This window comes from Nicotiana sylvestris, chromosome 11 (assembly GCF_000393655.2).
Source record: "Nicotiana sylvestris chromosome 11, ASM39365v2, whole genome shotgun sequence".
NCBI classification, from domain to species: domain Eukaryota; kingdom Viridiplantae; phylum Streptophyta; class Magnoliopsida; order Solanales; family Solanaceae; genus Nicotiana; species Nicotiana sylvestris.
This window is the reverse complement of record NC_091067.1, coordinates 127061002-127076348: the sequence shown is the minus strand read 5'-3', so window position 1 is coordinate 127076348 and position 15347 is coordinate 127061002. Positions and strand designations below refer to the sequence as shown.

The window sequence follows — 15347 nt, the reverse complement described above, 5'->3', positions numbered from 1 at the left end:
GGGTTTCGCAGTAGTACACCGACGCCTGGAACAGGTACACCATTCTCTCCATGGTCTTCAAGACCGTTGTTTTCATGTGCATTCACTGAGTTAGACATTTTGACCTGAAATCAAAGATTCTTGGGCAAGAAAAGTGTAAAGAATAACTTGTGTTTTCAGTAAACCAGCATGAAAACAATCACTATTATTTTTAGCCCCACTGTGGGCACCAAACTGTTTACCTTGAAAATGGTAATAACAATTAGATTTAATTTTGTGGTTCTAAAAATACGTGATTTATCTTTATGCTAGTTGTTAGACAATAAATGCTAAGTGTGAGACTAGAAATAAGATAAGAGATTGAAGGTAGTATGCTTGTGCAAACCGAGTGGCCGAGAATCGGGGCCTCGAGCCAGACTATATGGAACCTCGGGGTCGAGGTAAGCGTTAGGCTGTGGGTAACCGATGAAGGAATAACACTTCCAAGAGCTTTAATGGGGACTCTTTATAATCAATGACGAGTAATAAATGAAGGACAATCAATGAAATACAATAAATGTAAGCAATAAATTAAATGAGAGATAATAGTGAGTGTTCGAGTTAGAGAGCAGGGAATGTTCTTTTCTTTTATTGAATATCATATGTAATTATATATTAAAAGGAAAAGTAGTTGGTACAACTACTTATAGGTCTGGTGAAAACTTGTACTATTCTTGCAACTGTTGTCAGCTTTGATCATGCACCTCTGGAATTTACCACTTGCCCATGATAGTCGTGGATCTGTGCTACCCCGAGGTCGGGCATAGGGAACTCTCCGGATCGGACTAGAGCCGGACCTCGAGTCTTCTGAGCAACGGAATGTCGTAACGATCATAAAATCGGACTCTCCGATTTTATCCGTGTACAATCATGTCCTCGAAAATCTGGAGCAGCGCCATGTCCTGTCTGATCACCTCGCCCAAATACTTTTTAGTCCGATCTCTACCTCTTCTCGTATCATTTTTAAGACTAGACTATATTCTCTTCTTCTTTTTTTTAAATAAAAACTGATAAAAAAAAAGTAATTTAGGCTGTCGAGATATATATCTTGAAATCATAAACGTTTTAGTCATAAGATTGCTTTGAAAAAATATTTTGATGATTTGATTTTGTCGAAAGTGATAAGTTCTCTTCCTCACCGAATATTTAATACCAGGCATAGTGAAGAAATGTTAATTTGTTTTCTGTGAATCTTTCGTTTGTCTATAAATAAATAAAAAATGTATTTTATTTCAGATGAATTATTGTAGTACAAAAACAATGACTTTGACGGCCTTATATTGCTATTAATAAAACAAAAAGATACCAAAAATTGCACGCACTTGGTTTTTGGATCCAACATGAGAACAGTGGATACATTTTGGTTTTTGCATAAGTCCAGATTTAAACCTTAAATAAATAAAACTAGGCGATTATAGGTGTGTTTGGGTGGAAAATATTTTCCAAGAAAATGTTTTCTTCAAAAACAAGTGGTAATCTTATTTATTTTTCGGTGTTTGGTACGCAAATTAAGAAAAATGATTTCTCAAGAGTATTCATAAATAATTTAGATATAATAAACATGAAGTCATAAACTTTCAAACCAACAACCTTCCGAACCCACAAATTTCATAAACTTTCGAACCGCTAAACTTTCAAAACCGCAGAATTTCGAACCCGTAAACATTATAATTTCTAAACTCGTATACTTCCAAACACAAAAACCTCCAAACTCATAATTTTGGAATTTGTAAAATTTTGAACCTTTAAACCGATAAATTAAAAAATTAAAACTGAAAAATATATTTAAAAAATATTTTTTTCGGGGGGAGGGGGTAGTAGGGTGGGTGGTAACGAAAAAACTGAAATTTGAAAAAAAAAAACCTTTTTTGGAGAGGGGGTGGGGTGGGTTGGTGAGGGTGGGGAAGGTTGAGAAGGAGTTTTGGAAAATATTTTCTCTTCCCTTGATAAGGAAAATATTTTAATTGATAAGGAAAATATTTTTCAAAATATTTAAGCCAACCAAATATGAAAAAATTGGAAAACATTTTCCTTCGTACCAAACACACCCTATATAAACGATTTTTATTCTTATTCAAAGACAAAAGTGGAATAAAATAATTGATAAAGCATATGAATCACCCTTATTAAGATTAGCCTAGAGGCGGCCACTATAATTGAATGCACATGTTATATTTTATTATCTATATTTGTTAATAGCAGGTTGTCTAAAAAAACCCCAAATTTGAAGGATCTCCAATTATTTTGTTTCTTTTTGCCCCTTGTGCTAATCGATTTGTTAATTTCTAACAACCAAAGAAAAGCACTTGCTTTTGGAAAGACAATAAAGTACTATAATGAATATTTTTTGTAGATCGGCATTTGACACTATGTTATACTTTATTAATTACGGAATAAAAATAATTCAAGTGTGATCCTCTCATAGCAATATACTAAATTTAAATAAAGACTAAGAGCACTAAGGTTTGGGTTCATGATTAGAATTAAGGAAATTTTAATTCCAATAGCAAAGTATACATCCTATATATTATAAACCAAAATTATTTTAAAATATTATTTTCTATAGCTAACTTTTATATTTTATAGCAAAATAAGTATTTATGGTATATACTACCATTGAGGCATGAAATAAGGTATGAAATACGCTATTTATATTTTTTCTCTCTCTTAGACAACTGGACATACCTATTTTTAAGGTGATTGTTGTTACCGTATTCATGAATACATTGCGCGACCACATGTGAATACATGCGCATACAGCTGGATTGCCCTGATTTTAGGCGCTTTTTGCTGCTGTATTCATGAATACAACAGCGCGAATACAACGAATACACTACCGTAACAACTGAATAGTAGCTGTAGGAAGTAATTATGTATATGGTAGCTATAGGAAGTTAATAACAACTAACCAACAGCGATTTATGAAAATTCCTCTAAAATTAATTATATATCACTTGTTTGTAATTTCACATCGAATTATTTATTTGCAAAGTTTTGAACTTACCACAAAGGAAAAAAATCCATTTTTACCTTTTCCTCTTTGGAAAATTAAACAAATTTTTACCAAATTTTTCTTATGTATTGTTTTAAATATTTGTTTAATGGTAAATAGTTATAATTTGTATAGTGTTTTTATCCGATCCCCAAATATGAAAATTGTAATTTAAAATATTAAGATATTTCAATGAGATTAAAAATTAAAAAACTTATTTGTAGAGTCAATCTTTTTGAAACAGAAATAATAATAAAGGATTGATGTGAATCTAACTCATTAACTTCAAAGTTTTTTGGCAAATAATGCCAATAAAATTGCATGCCTAAAAGTTGGAGATCACATGGAAAACTCCATCACTCTTTTATACTTTTATTAGGGGATTTTTTCGATGACCTCTATTCTTGAATTTGCAAGTTGTTGAATTTAGGGATGGCAGTAGGGCGGGGTGCACGGGGCGGGTTGAGCCTTAACCTGCAAAAGTTCCAACCAGTCCCGCATAGTGATTTTGTTTGTTTTCCATTTGCCTCGCCCCGCCCCGCATAAATTGTTTTTTTTTTTGTTTATTATCTTTTCACTGAGTTCTTAATTTCTTTTAATTAACTTGTTATCTAGCTTGTAATATGATTCTTAGGTGAGAGATTTAGATAAATAAGCTAGATTAAAGAAATTCAAACTAATATTCTGTCTTCCCAATCGTTTGCTATTCTTTCACTTTTGATATGTGATAAAATGTTTGAGAATGCCATAAACAATAATTATTATTTTAATTTCTTCACAAATTCTGAAATATCAAAGTTCATTTAATTAAACAAGACTTCGTTGGCTAACTGTTTAGAATTAAACTTTAATGTGTATATAATATATATAAACTAATGCTTCATATACCTTCATTCGTGCAAATAAAGAGTTGGAAAGACTCAGAAAAGTGAACTCCATTTTGTAATTGGGTTTTAGTTCAAATTATGGGTTTCGTTAGATTGGATTTCTCAACACGCAACCTGCCCCGCCTGAATTTAAAAAATAATTGTTATAACCCGTCCCGCACCGCACCCGCATACACTTAAACCCGTTCCGCACCCACCCCGCCCCATTGTCATCCCTAATTGAATTTTTGTTTAAATGTTTGTTTGAGCTGCTTTGCAAATAAACAGTTAACTAAGTTTTTAAAACTTCCAAGAAATTATATAAACGAGTTTTTAAATTTTCGATAGATTAATAAAATCGAATTTAGAAATGCTAAAAAATTAAACTGTATTGGAAAAATAACCTAAGCAGATATATCTTTTCAAAAATTTGCTTAATGTATTTTACATGCTCTAAGTGATCGTTTGGTTATTGGGATAAGGATACTAATCTAAGGATAGAATTTGAGATTATATTTATTCCATATTTGGTTGGATATTAGCTAATACCAATATAAATTTTATATCAAAATTATAATATTAGCTATCCCATCATAGACATGTATAATAAGCTTAGAAGAGAGTATCTAGATGAAGCAAATATAAGAGTAGAGGAGGTGATGAATGTGAGGAGCTACTCCATCAAAGACATGTATAATAAGCTCAGATGAGAGTTTCCTAAAGCTGAATGGAGGAGACTAATATGCAATAACAACAATAGTCCTAAGTGGATCTTTATCTTCTATCTAGCAATCCTGGGCAGATTATACACACGAGACATGCTTATTACTTGGGGAATATTAGCCAATCCATCATGTTCGTTATACGAAGGAGGTACAGAGGACCACGATCATCTTTTCTTCAGATGCACCTACTCAGCAACAGTATGGAGGAAACTATGATACTGGATTGGTGTCAATAGAGATGCGGCTGGGTGGAATGAAGAAGTAAAATGGGCTACAAAACATGCGGCAGGTAAGCAGTGATCATGAGCAGCAATATACAGAATGCTCCTAACTTGTACTCTACTATATACCATATATGGCAAGAAAGGAATTGGAGAACTTTTCGCAGGCAGCAGAGGAGAAGCGAGGAGATGGTTAAAACGATAATTCAAGAGGTCCATTGTCGAGGAAGCTTGAGTCCTAGTCTAGCTAAAAGATTTGAAGAATTAAATTTCTATCCTTAGCTAGTCTATACTTAGAATTGGTGTTACTTAGTTTCGATGTGCCTAGGTTTGGGGCTGCATGTCCAAACCTGGGGTGATAGAGATAGGGTTTTTTTGTTATACTTGTAAATATTTTTCATAGTAATAAAAAACTAATTACCAAAAAAGAAAAAAAGATAATATTAGGTATCCCATATAGAAGATGGAATAACTAATCTCACGGAGTGTTTTTATCTATCGCACAATTTAACCAAACGGCCCTTAAATTCTAAAACAAGAACCACCTAATAAGTAATTTATGTTTTCTTTTAGGGAGGACAAATTCTCTCAGGCGTTGCTTGGTTGCTAACAAAGTTATTCTGAAATTATTATCTCATATATGAAATAAATAATATCAAGTAGAATATTTATATTGATATTAGCTAATTACCATAATCAAATATTGAATAAATATATAGTCATAATATTTTTTATCGTTATCTTGATTCTAATCCCGATAACCAAACGATCCGAACCTTACTAATTTTTTCAGCCAAACAAGAAAAATAAGAGACGGATCACAGTCTCTCCATTTACAGAACCTTTACAATCTTGCAATGGCTAATACTCCAAATTATTTTCATTCACAAATATCATTCTTTAATTCTCTTTGTGAGAATTTATCTCTTTATCCGTGTTGGAAAAATTACACTCAACCGACAAACGAGACTCACGACTTGCATTAGAAAAAATCACTTGCTATCAAATCTCATCCTATGAGCTGTCATATACCAGATTTTCTCAATCAATATATATTTTATTTTTAACTCCTCAATTACCGCTTGACTCTAGAATCAGATTAGGAAAAGTTGTTGATTTGTTATCTTTTGGTGCCTATTTATCTCTCGTGTGGTTTGCATATATACATTCCTATTCTAACTCTCATTTATAGAAAGCAATATAAATTTTGAATTGCAATGTCTGAAAATTATTCTGGAATCGAAATATGTAAAGATCCTAGGTTCAAGTCTCACAATCACCTACTATTAAAAATAATATATTTACTAACATATTTAGCTCAAAAGAAAAAGGTTAGACTTGCAAAGTGGGGCTAATTAATACTTCCTTCTGTCTCCTTTAATTAATTTTAATATAGTCTATCATTATTAATGTTAAAAGGTGAGTTACTTAATATAAGTAAAAAAATAATCAAAAAAATCAATTAAAATAGATCAAAAATAATAATTAAAAGTTTAATCTGTTTAATAGTTTAAATTTTTAGACGAAGGCAATATTCCAAAAAGTTGGCCATACTGATAAGAAATTTCCTTTGACAATTGTCTTGAAAAAAACAATATGAAAATACAAAGAGGACTATCAACTTGCACTTCACTCCATAAAAACATTGACGTACAAAGATAGGATAAAATTGACCTATGAACCGTATGGCCAGTTGCTTTGTACATCAAATTCCAACACCAATTAATGAAAGCCTGAGAATATTACTATTTATTATTTCATTGGACAGTAAAAGGACAGATCACAAATATATGAAATAAATACTACTACAGTACTTTCTCTGGTCCAAAATAAGTGATTTTTTTTTTCTTGTAGTTAAAAATAAGTGATTTTTTCAGATTTTAAGAAAGAATTAATTAATTTTTTTTATATTTCCCTTGGAATAATTAATGTTGGAGTATGTGTTAGGAGTGTTTATGTGAAGAGATAGTAAATGTTAATATGATCAATTTCATTGCTAATTAATATTAAAAAGTGAATTTCTTAATATGTGTGAAAACAACCAAAAAATCACTTATTTTGGACTGGAGAGAGTACTACATTATTGGATTATTATACAATTGAACTCTTTTCTGTAAAGTCAAATTTTTAGTCCCCCTTTTTCCCTTTACTACTGCCACTTTTTGTGTTATTTCAGTTAGAGACACAGAGAAACTGAGTTTGTATATAAAGACTTATAAAGGCTTTTCATTCTCAATTATATTCTCTGGCACTCAGCTTCTTCTTTTTATTATTTCTGATTTCCATTTTTTAAGAAAATGGAATTGAAAAAGTCCATTGTTGTTGTTTCTCTTACTGTTCCTCTCTTGTTTTTGGCTCCACTTTTTAGTGGAGGAATAGGAATAGCCATTGCTGCTAGAAATCAAGATGCTTCAGAATCATGGGGTTATGTTGAAGTTAGACCTAGTAAGTTACTATAATTTTTTCGGTTTAATTTGCTTTTATGTTATGTTGCTCGAACTCTTTAAAAATACCGTCAGTTGCATGTCGGCTTTTTGGAAAGCAATGCATTTTTGGAGGATCCAATCTGGGGCGAAGCTACATATCTTAAAGTTTTGGTCAAACTAACCACTCTTCATCAAAAAGATTACGTATATAGGTAAAATATTAGGTTTTAGAGGTATATATCACATATATTGAACACTTTCCGTCAGAATTTTTTCACTTCTTTCAAATTTAAACACCTTAGTGGAAATGGATCCGACATGGGGCAGCATCATTTTTGGAGAGTCCGAGTAACATAACTTGTATGATCTTGATTTTTTTATTTTTTTGGGAATTATGAATATTGGTGACACTCTAAAAAAAAAAAAAAAAACAGAAGCCCACATGTTCTGGTGGTATTACAGAAGTCCATACAGAGTTGAAGATCCAAATAAGCCATGGCCAATAATACTATGGTTACAGGGTGGACCAGTAAGTGCTGCATTATAGAATGTTTAGTATTTGTACTTTTGTTCATTAAAGTATTTGCAGTTAATGCCTTGCATTTTTAGCAGATTGATTAATTAGTTTCAATATTGGTTTAAGCTGTGAATTTTTAATGTGTATAGGGAGCATCAGGAGTTGGAATTGGAAACTTTCAAGAAGTTGGACCACTTAACACTAATCTGAAACCTAGGAATTCAACTTGGTTGAGAAAAGCTGATCTTCTTTTTGTAGTAAGTTCAACTTAAACTCCTGCCTTTTTGCTTTTTTCATTTATTGGTTGTGGAATTTTCAAGCAGACATGGATCCATAATTGTTTCCTTCACTTCAGTTTTCTGATGTTGCTAGTTACACATTTCATCTCATTTTTCTATATTTTCAAGGCAGGAGTAAGATATGCGTGCAAACAAATGAAACAACACTCTCCAAACCTCACTTGGATTACAATAAATTTTTTATTGTTGTTCTAATATGATACATGATTTGAAGTTCTTAAGTGAATACTATAATAATAATTGGGCTTATGGTAAAAAATGTATAAATATTTATTTATTAATATATATAGAGTAGAGCAAAAGCTACTAGTTACGTGTGAACTCATCACCGGCCCTCTTTTCAAGACAAGATCTAATTGTTATTGGCTCGAACAATATATACATATAAGAAAAATAAAAACAAAAACTATATATATATTCTTTTTTTGGGGGCAATTGTAGGATAATCCAGTTGGAACAGGATATAGTTTTGTGGAGGACAACAAGCTATTTGTGAAGACAGATGTGGAGGCAGCAACAGATTTGACAACACTGTTGATTGAAATTTTCAATAGAAATCAGAGCTTACAACAGAGCCCTCTCTATATAGTAGCAGAGTCCTACGGAGGAAAATATGCTGTTACTCTTGCTCTTTCTGCCCTTAAAGCCATAGAATCTGGCAAATTAAAGCTCAAACTTGGAGGTATATACTACTTTACTTTATATTGAATTTTAAGTTTTTATGTATTTTTAGTGTAAAATATTTACAAAACTAAGTCAGTTATAAAGTAATTGCAGGCTATGTTGCGGGGACTTTCCAAAATGATGTCGCACCCATGTCGGATCCTCCAAAAATACATTATTTTTAGAGGTTCCGACACGCACCCGGCAAAATTTTCGGAGAGTCCGAGCAATATGAATTATAGGTAGATGTCTATAATAAGTACTCATTAATTGATAATCTGATTAAAATGGTAATTGATGTGTTATCACAAGTTAATCTTTATATGTTAGAAGGGGAGCCTTGGCGTACCTGGTAAAGTTGCTGCCATATATGACCAGGAGATCACGGGTTCAAGCCGTGAAAACAGCCTCTTGCAGAAATGTAGGATAAGGTAGCTGCGTACAATAGACCTTTGTGGTTCGGCCCTTCCCCGGATCCCGCATATAGCTGGAGCTTAGTGCACCAGGCTGCCCTTTAATCTTTATATTGTTAGTGCATATAACTCTTTATCTTTTGGAGAATACAATAATCCAAAAGGGTCATCTTAAATTTACTAGAAAAATATTAAAACCATATTTGTTTATAATTTTATTATCATAATATGGCTCTCTATTGAATATTGCTGCTTTTGTAATAAATAATAGGAGTGGCATTGGGTGATAGTTGGATCTCACCTGAAGATTTTGTGGTATGAAACTTGAATTTATTGCTACATTTTCATCTTTATTACATTCCTTTAGAGTGAAGTTTAAACCTAGTGAATGTCTCTTTATTTTTTTGGAAAATGCAGTTTTCATGGGGTCCTCTTCTGAAAGATGTGTCGAGAATTGATGGGAACGGCCTACAAAAATCAAACAGGTCAATATTTTTTTACTACTATACTATGCAAAATCTCAATTATTTCCTTTTGGTTTTTGCCTTGAATTTTCAGTTCGAAATATCTAAAAATTCCTAATTCCAAATACAGTGTAGCTCAAAAAATAAAGCAGCAAATTAATGATGGCCAATATGAAGCTGCAACAAATTCATGGAGAGATCTGGAAAACATCATAAGCGATAATAGTAATTCCGTGGTATAAAGATTTTTTACCTGATCATGTAAATAATTTTTACGGCGTTAATGCATATAACTTAAGCGCGTACTATTAAATAATTGCAGGATTTCTACAATTTCATGTTGGATTCAGGAATGGACCCTTTATCTTTAACAGCTTCTGAATTATCACAAGGAATTTCAATGAAGAGATATTCAAGATATTTGCAATCTTCTAGGATTACTCCTGGTAGTGATGTTGATCTTGACAGCTTAATGAATGGTGCTGTCAAAAAGAAATTGAAAATTATTCCACAAAATGTTCAGTAAGCTTTTATTTTTTTAAATTATACCATATTTATTTCCCATCTTTATTCCTTTTTTTAAAATAGAAAAAATACAACTAAGTACTGTGTTTATTTGCAGATGGGGAGGACAGTCTGATTCTGTTTTTAATGCAATGTACGGTGATTTTATGAAGCCAAGAATTGATGAGGTTATTTGATTTTCGTACTATTAACTCAATATTTTGATACAAAAACCTAATATTTTGTCACGTTAGAAATAGAAAGAGTAAATATAATTTTCAATACTTTGCTTATATACAATTATAAAGTACCAAGTGTGAGGAAAGGCCCTTGAAGGGGAATCAAAATTTATAAAAGAAAATTTAGGAATTTAAGCATTTCAATTTGAATTTTTGTGCATTAATTTTCTTTGGAAATTTGAACACATTTTATGTAATGTGCAGGTTGATGAATTATTGGCCAAAGGAGTGAATGTGACCGTATATAATGGGCAGGTAGGGTCCCTCCTCAAGTCTATGCATCCTTTCTTCATATATCATTTGATTGTTACATATTTATTTTATTTTCTCTTCATGATAAAAGTGAAATTCAGGAAATAATTAGACACTTTAAAATTTCAATTATAGTTTTTTAATTGATTCTAATTACTTATATTTTCCGTATTCTTCTTCTCTTTTTTTTTTTTGAACATGCAGCTTGATCTCATTTGTGCAACCAAGGGAACAGAAGCATGGGTTGTGAAGCTAAAGTAAGAAATAATTTTCTAATTATTTTGTGAAAAAAATTTATAGATGTCATCCTCTATGTTTTTTCATAAAACTTTTGAATAATTATTTCAACCTGTCTTATCTAAGTTCACAAAGTATGACAATGTGACATCATATAGAACTGACCCTTTTTTGTGTCTATTTCTATGAATTATTCCCACTTCCATCTATTTGGATGGTCATTTTCATATAAATGATAATCCAAAATGGCAGGTGGGAAGGGTTGAAAACTTTTTTGAAAATGGAAAGAAGTCCAATTTATTGTGGGGGTGACAAAAATACAAAGGCTTTCACCAAGTCTTACAAGAACCTGCATTTCTACTGGATTCTTGGAGCTGGCCATTTTGTAAGTGAATCTTACCCTTGATGACATGTTTGATTATTTTTATTTTTATTAATAATTATATTGTTTGAATTAACTTGCGCGTATCTCAATTTATATTACACATAGATGACTAGTGTGTGACAAGCTTAGTGTAGTTCCATGGTAAATATCTTTTGAAATGTCCTTGTCATACTACTACCAATCTTGTGACCACACAACATTGAATTATAGAATCACAAGTTCCCTTGGAATCTCAAGTACCTGCGGGATCATTTGAGATGTATTAGAAAAAATTATATATATATATATATATGTCTGTATATTTAGTACTATTCTTAAACATAGCATTAATAATAGCATGATTTTTATACATGGATAAGCATGTGTAAAGATAAAACTGTCTTTTCAAAATCTTTTTCAAATCCTTTCCAAACAATTGTGGAAGGTGTTTTTGTAAACAAATAATTTTTTATAAAAATTGTACAATGCATGTTATTTTTGATATACCAAACCAAATGCTCGATAAGAAATAATTTCAGCATAACTAATCCTAACATTACTAATCTCCCTATTACTAATAGATTATGTTCAGCACTATTCTTATTGAACCCTACCAAACTGACTGCCAAATACTTGGGGTGGGAGTTCAAATTAATAATGTTATCATAACTAGAAAGAGTGTAAATTACTCATGACTTAGTGTACGGAATTGATAAGATTTTCTGACACCAAAATTAAAGCACTGGCGTGTCAGAAATTAGTATGGTTTACCCGTGAGGCTGAGAAAACTGAGTGAATCGCATGGGTGGAAATATGATTCTCAAAATTTCTCTTTTTTCTTTTTTCCTTTTTCATGGGAAGAAAAATCTGTTTCGGGCCAACCCTTAGGATCAACTCTAACTTTGAAAATTTGATTAATTCGTCTTCTATCCTTTTTCATTTAAATATTAGACTTAGTTTACATAAGGGGCGGATTTACATGGAAGATGTGGGGTGTATGAGTCCAAATTTGAACAACCACAACCATCGACGAGTACGACGAAACGGCGAGTTCCCCATAACCTAACGTCTTGCAGAGGACGACCTTGAGACAAACAAAAGATTGTACGACCCTTGTAATAATATAGGCCCGTTATGGGATACTAAGAATATTCCTTATAATCTGTCTTTTACAGCTTAGAGGAGACTCACTCCCTATATATAAACCATAACTTTGTAAGGGGGGGGGGGGGGATTGAGAATATCGGCTATAATTCTACTTAGAAGTGTTCTTGAAAGGATTTTACTTATTCAGATCGATAAAGAAATCTCATAATCCATCTTCCCCTTATCTCTCTTCCAATCTAGAGATTATTATACTTAGCTAAGATTTACCCCTTCAATTTTGATTGATTTGTTCAAAAAGGTTTCGATATCTTTTGAATCAAACATGGGGTACATCATCCATGCTCTTCTTCCTAAGCTATGTAAAAATAATATTAATTTCTTAAATTATGTATCTAAATATATTTGTGTCCATCCATGCTCAAGTGACACCTCTGGTGCACAGGTTAATAAGTGCGCCTTTTGTTTCTCATGTCTGGGGTTCGATCCCCATATACTAATTTTTTTAATTAATTTCTTTATAATTAATAAATAAACAAATTCTTAATTTCCCATGCTCTTTTTAATTAACATAATGGTGCACATATGTTATGCCTCTGGTTCATATATATGGCTCGATTTTTCAACTTGTGTCACTTGAACTAATAGCCTATTTGGCCAAGCTTCTCAAGAGGCCAAAAGTGTTTTTTTTTTTTTCAAAAGTACTTTTTTTTTTCTAACTTGAGGTGTTTGGCCAAGTTTTTTTTGGGAAAAAAGTGCTTTTGGAAAGAAGCATAAAAAAGGAAAATTTTATTTTGTGTCTCATACAACTGACACTAGTTGTATGAGACTGTTTTTTGTTTCACAGTTTTGTGGACCCGGATTTCTGTGGACCCAGAAGTGTAAGATTGGCGTCCACAAATTTGTGAGACAAAAATGAGCCTCATACAATTAGTATCAGTTGTATGAGACACAAAATAAAATTTCTCCATAAAAAAGTAGCTTCTTCCCAAAAGCAGAAGCTCACTAGTTGTATGAGACTGTTTTTTGTTTTACAGTTTTGTGGACCCAGATTTCTGTGGACCCAGAAGTGTAAGATTGACGTCCACAAATTTGTGAGACAAAAATGAGCCTCATACAATTAGTATCAGTTGTATGAGACACAAAATAAAATTTCTCCATAAAAAAGTAGCTTCTTCCCAAAAGCAGAAGCAGAAGTAGTTTTGACTTTTCTTCTTACCAAAAATACCCTTAACAAAATATAGTATATACCAAAATAACCTTAACAAAATATAATATATACCAAAATAACCGTTAAACCTAATACTTAGGATATTAATGTATAAGTATTTCTTCTTATTTTTAGGATAGCTTTCTAATATATAGTGACTTTAGGGGTGAATGTTTTTATATTTGTTGAATGATTTTTAATATATTTAAATTATATAAAAAGAATTAAGTACTTATTAATTTTATTTTCTTATTTTATTTAAATAAAATAAAAAGATTTAATTATTTTCTGTAATAATAAAATTTTGAGATTATTTAAATACTTATAATATTAATTATTAAGTAAATCTATTCATGTCCTTATTCGTAATTTGATACTTAAAAACACTTTCTGAAAAGCTTGGCCAAACACAAATTATTGCTGAAAAGTGTTTTTCAAAGTGATTAGCCAAACACAAACCACTTCTCTCCAAAAGTACTTTTTTCAAAAACACTTTTAAAAAAAATACTTTTCAAAATAAAAATAATTTTCAAAATAAGTTGATTTCTCTAATTTGGCCAAACAGGCTATAAGCCTTGCGGGCTAAAGAGCAATAGGATTCTTCAACATCATCGTTTCTTGACATCTTAAATAACTATATCTATTTTTTTCATATTTCAAACCAATATTTTTTTTTCTACTAAAATTATTCAAATATTTTTATTCTGAATAGTCGCACAATTCAAACTAAGTTTACTTTATTTCTTTTTTTTTTCCTAATGCATTTGTCTCTCTTCTTTCATCTTGCTTGAGCACCATAATCTAGATTGGTCAAACGTCTGATATTGGAAAATTATCATTACTTAGAAATTAACGAAGAGAAGAGAAAAGAAAAGGGAAGATGCAATTTTCCATCCCTTAGTATTATACTTATTTAACATTAAAAATAGGAAATAAATGGGAGAGGCAAATATTGTAACAGTTTTTTTTTTCTTTTTAAGGAATTTACATAGAATAGAAAGCCAGCTAGGTGTTGCTCCCTGTTACCTTTTCTCGAGTAGCTCTGTTCACCAAGTAAATTAAAATAGTTTTATAATTTTTACCTCACTTCATTAACTGTTAGGCAAGTTGCTTGCATACTCATTTTTTCTTAAAAAAAGTTTTCCTTCGACAATTTATGATTTTAATCTACCAGCAGCATGGAATAAATTTATATATATTCTCAAATTGCAGTCACTTAATTGTATTACGTCCATACCATAACAGAAAAATGTACAAATAATTTTTATTTATTTATTTATGTGGAAGCAGGTTCCAGTTGATCAACCTTGTGTGGCATTAGATATGGTTGCCAGCATCGCGCAATCACCAGCAGTTTCAAAATGAATTTAGACAAAAATCAGGAGAGAAAATGGGGCCAGAATTCTACGAAAGCAAACAATTCCAACCATCAAAAGTGAACAATAACGTGTACCCGAAGAAAATTTATAGGTGGGAGATGTAACAAAAAAAATCAAATAAGAAAAGAAAGGAGAATAGGCTTGAATTTGTGTTAAGAAATTGATTACTTTTTCTTTCAAGAAAGTATTATTATTTGTACAGTTCCATCTAATTAATTTTCAAGTGGTCTTTCGTTTCTTTCTCTGTTGGTTCACCAAATCGATGTGCATTCTTTTTTTGCTCATCTTAGTAATCTTAATGGTTTCAGGGTATTTTTGGATTAAGAGGGGGGGTTTTCCAAAAGAATTTTTTGGAAAAAACAGGAAAGAAAACAAACGTCAGTACCGTTAGGAATACACTTAATAAAATTTTGCTTCAAAAAATAAATTACAGAATTCTATAATTAACAATCAA

The 15347-nt window shown here is 31.4% G+C and overlaps 1 protein-coding gene across 1 annotated transcript; it reads left to right on the top strand.

Annotated features, from left to right (window-relative positions):
* Positions 1-7038: 7038 nt before the first annotated feature.
* LOC104250055 (serine carboxypeptidase-like 51) lies at positions 7039-15135 on the top strand. The gene is made up of 13 exons (XM_009806589.2): positions 7039-7267; positions 7683-7777; positions 7915-8022; positions 8506-8746; positions 9412-9455; positions 9558-9625; positions 9735-9840; positions 9927-10126; positions 10227-10296; positions 10552-10602; positions 10804-10856; positions 11089-11221; positions 14805-15135. Exons 1-13 carry the CDS (start codon positions 7120-7122, stop codon positions 14877-14879), a joined length of 1392 nt encoding a protein of 463 aa, XP_009804891.1. The 5' UTR covers positions 7039-7119; the 3' UTR covers positions 14880-15135.
* Positions 15136-15347: the final 212 nt, after the last annotated feature.

What these genes read in the sequence shown, in the direction of transcription:
- LOC104250055 (XM_009806589.2), top strand. Translation starts at nt 7,120, where the DNA reads ATGGAATTGAAAAAGTCCATTGTTGTTGTTTCTCTTACTGTTCCTCTC. An exon ending in TTATGTTGAAGTTAGACCTA is followed by an intron (nt 7,268 to 7,682) that starts GTAAGTTACTAT and finishes AAAAAAAAACAG; the next exon opens with AAGCCCACATGTTCTGGTGG. An exon ending in TGAAGCCAAGAATTGATGAG is followed by an intron (nt 10,297 to 10,551) that starts GTTATTTGATTT and finishes TGTAATGTGCAG; the next exon opens with GTTGATGAATTATTGGCCAA.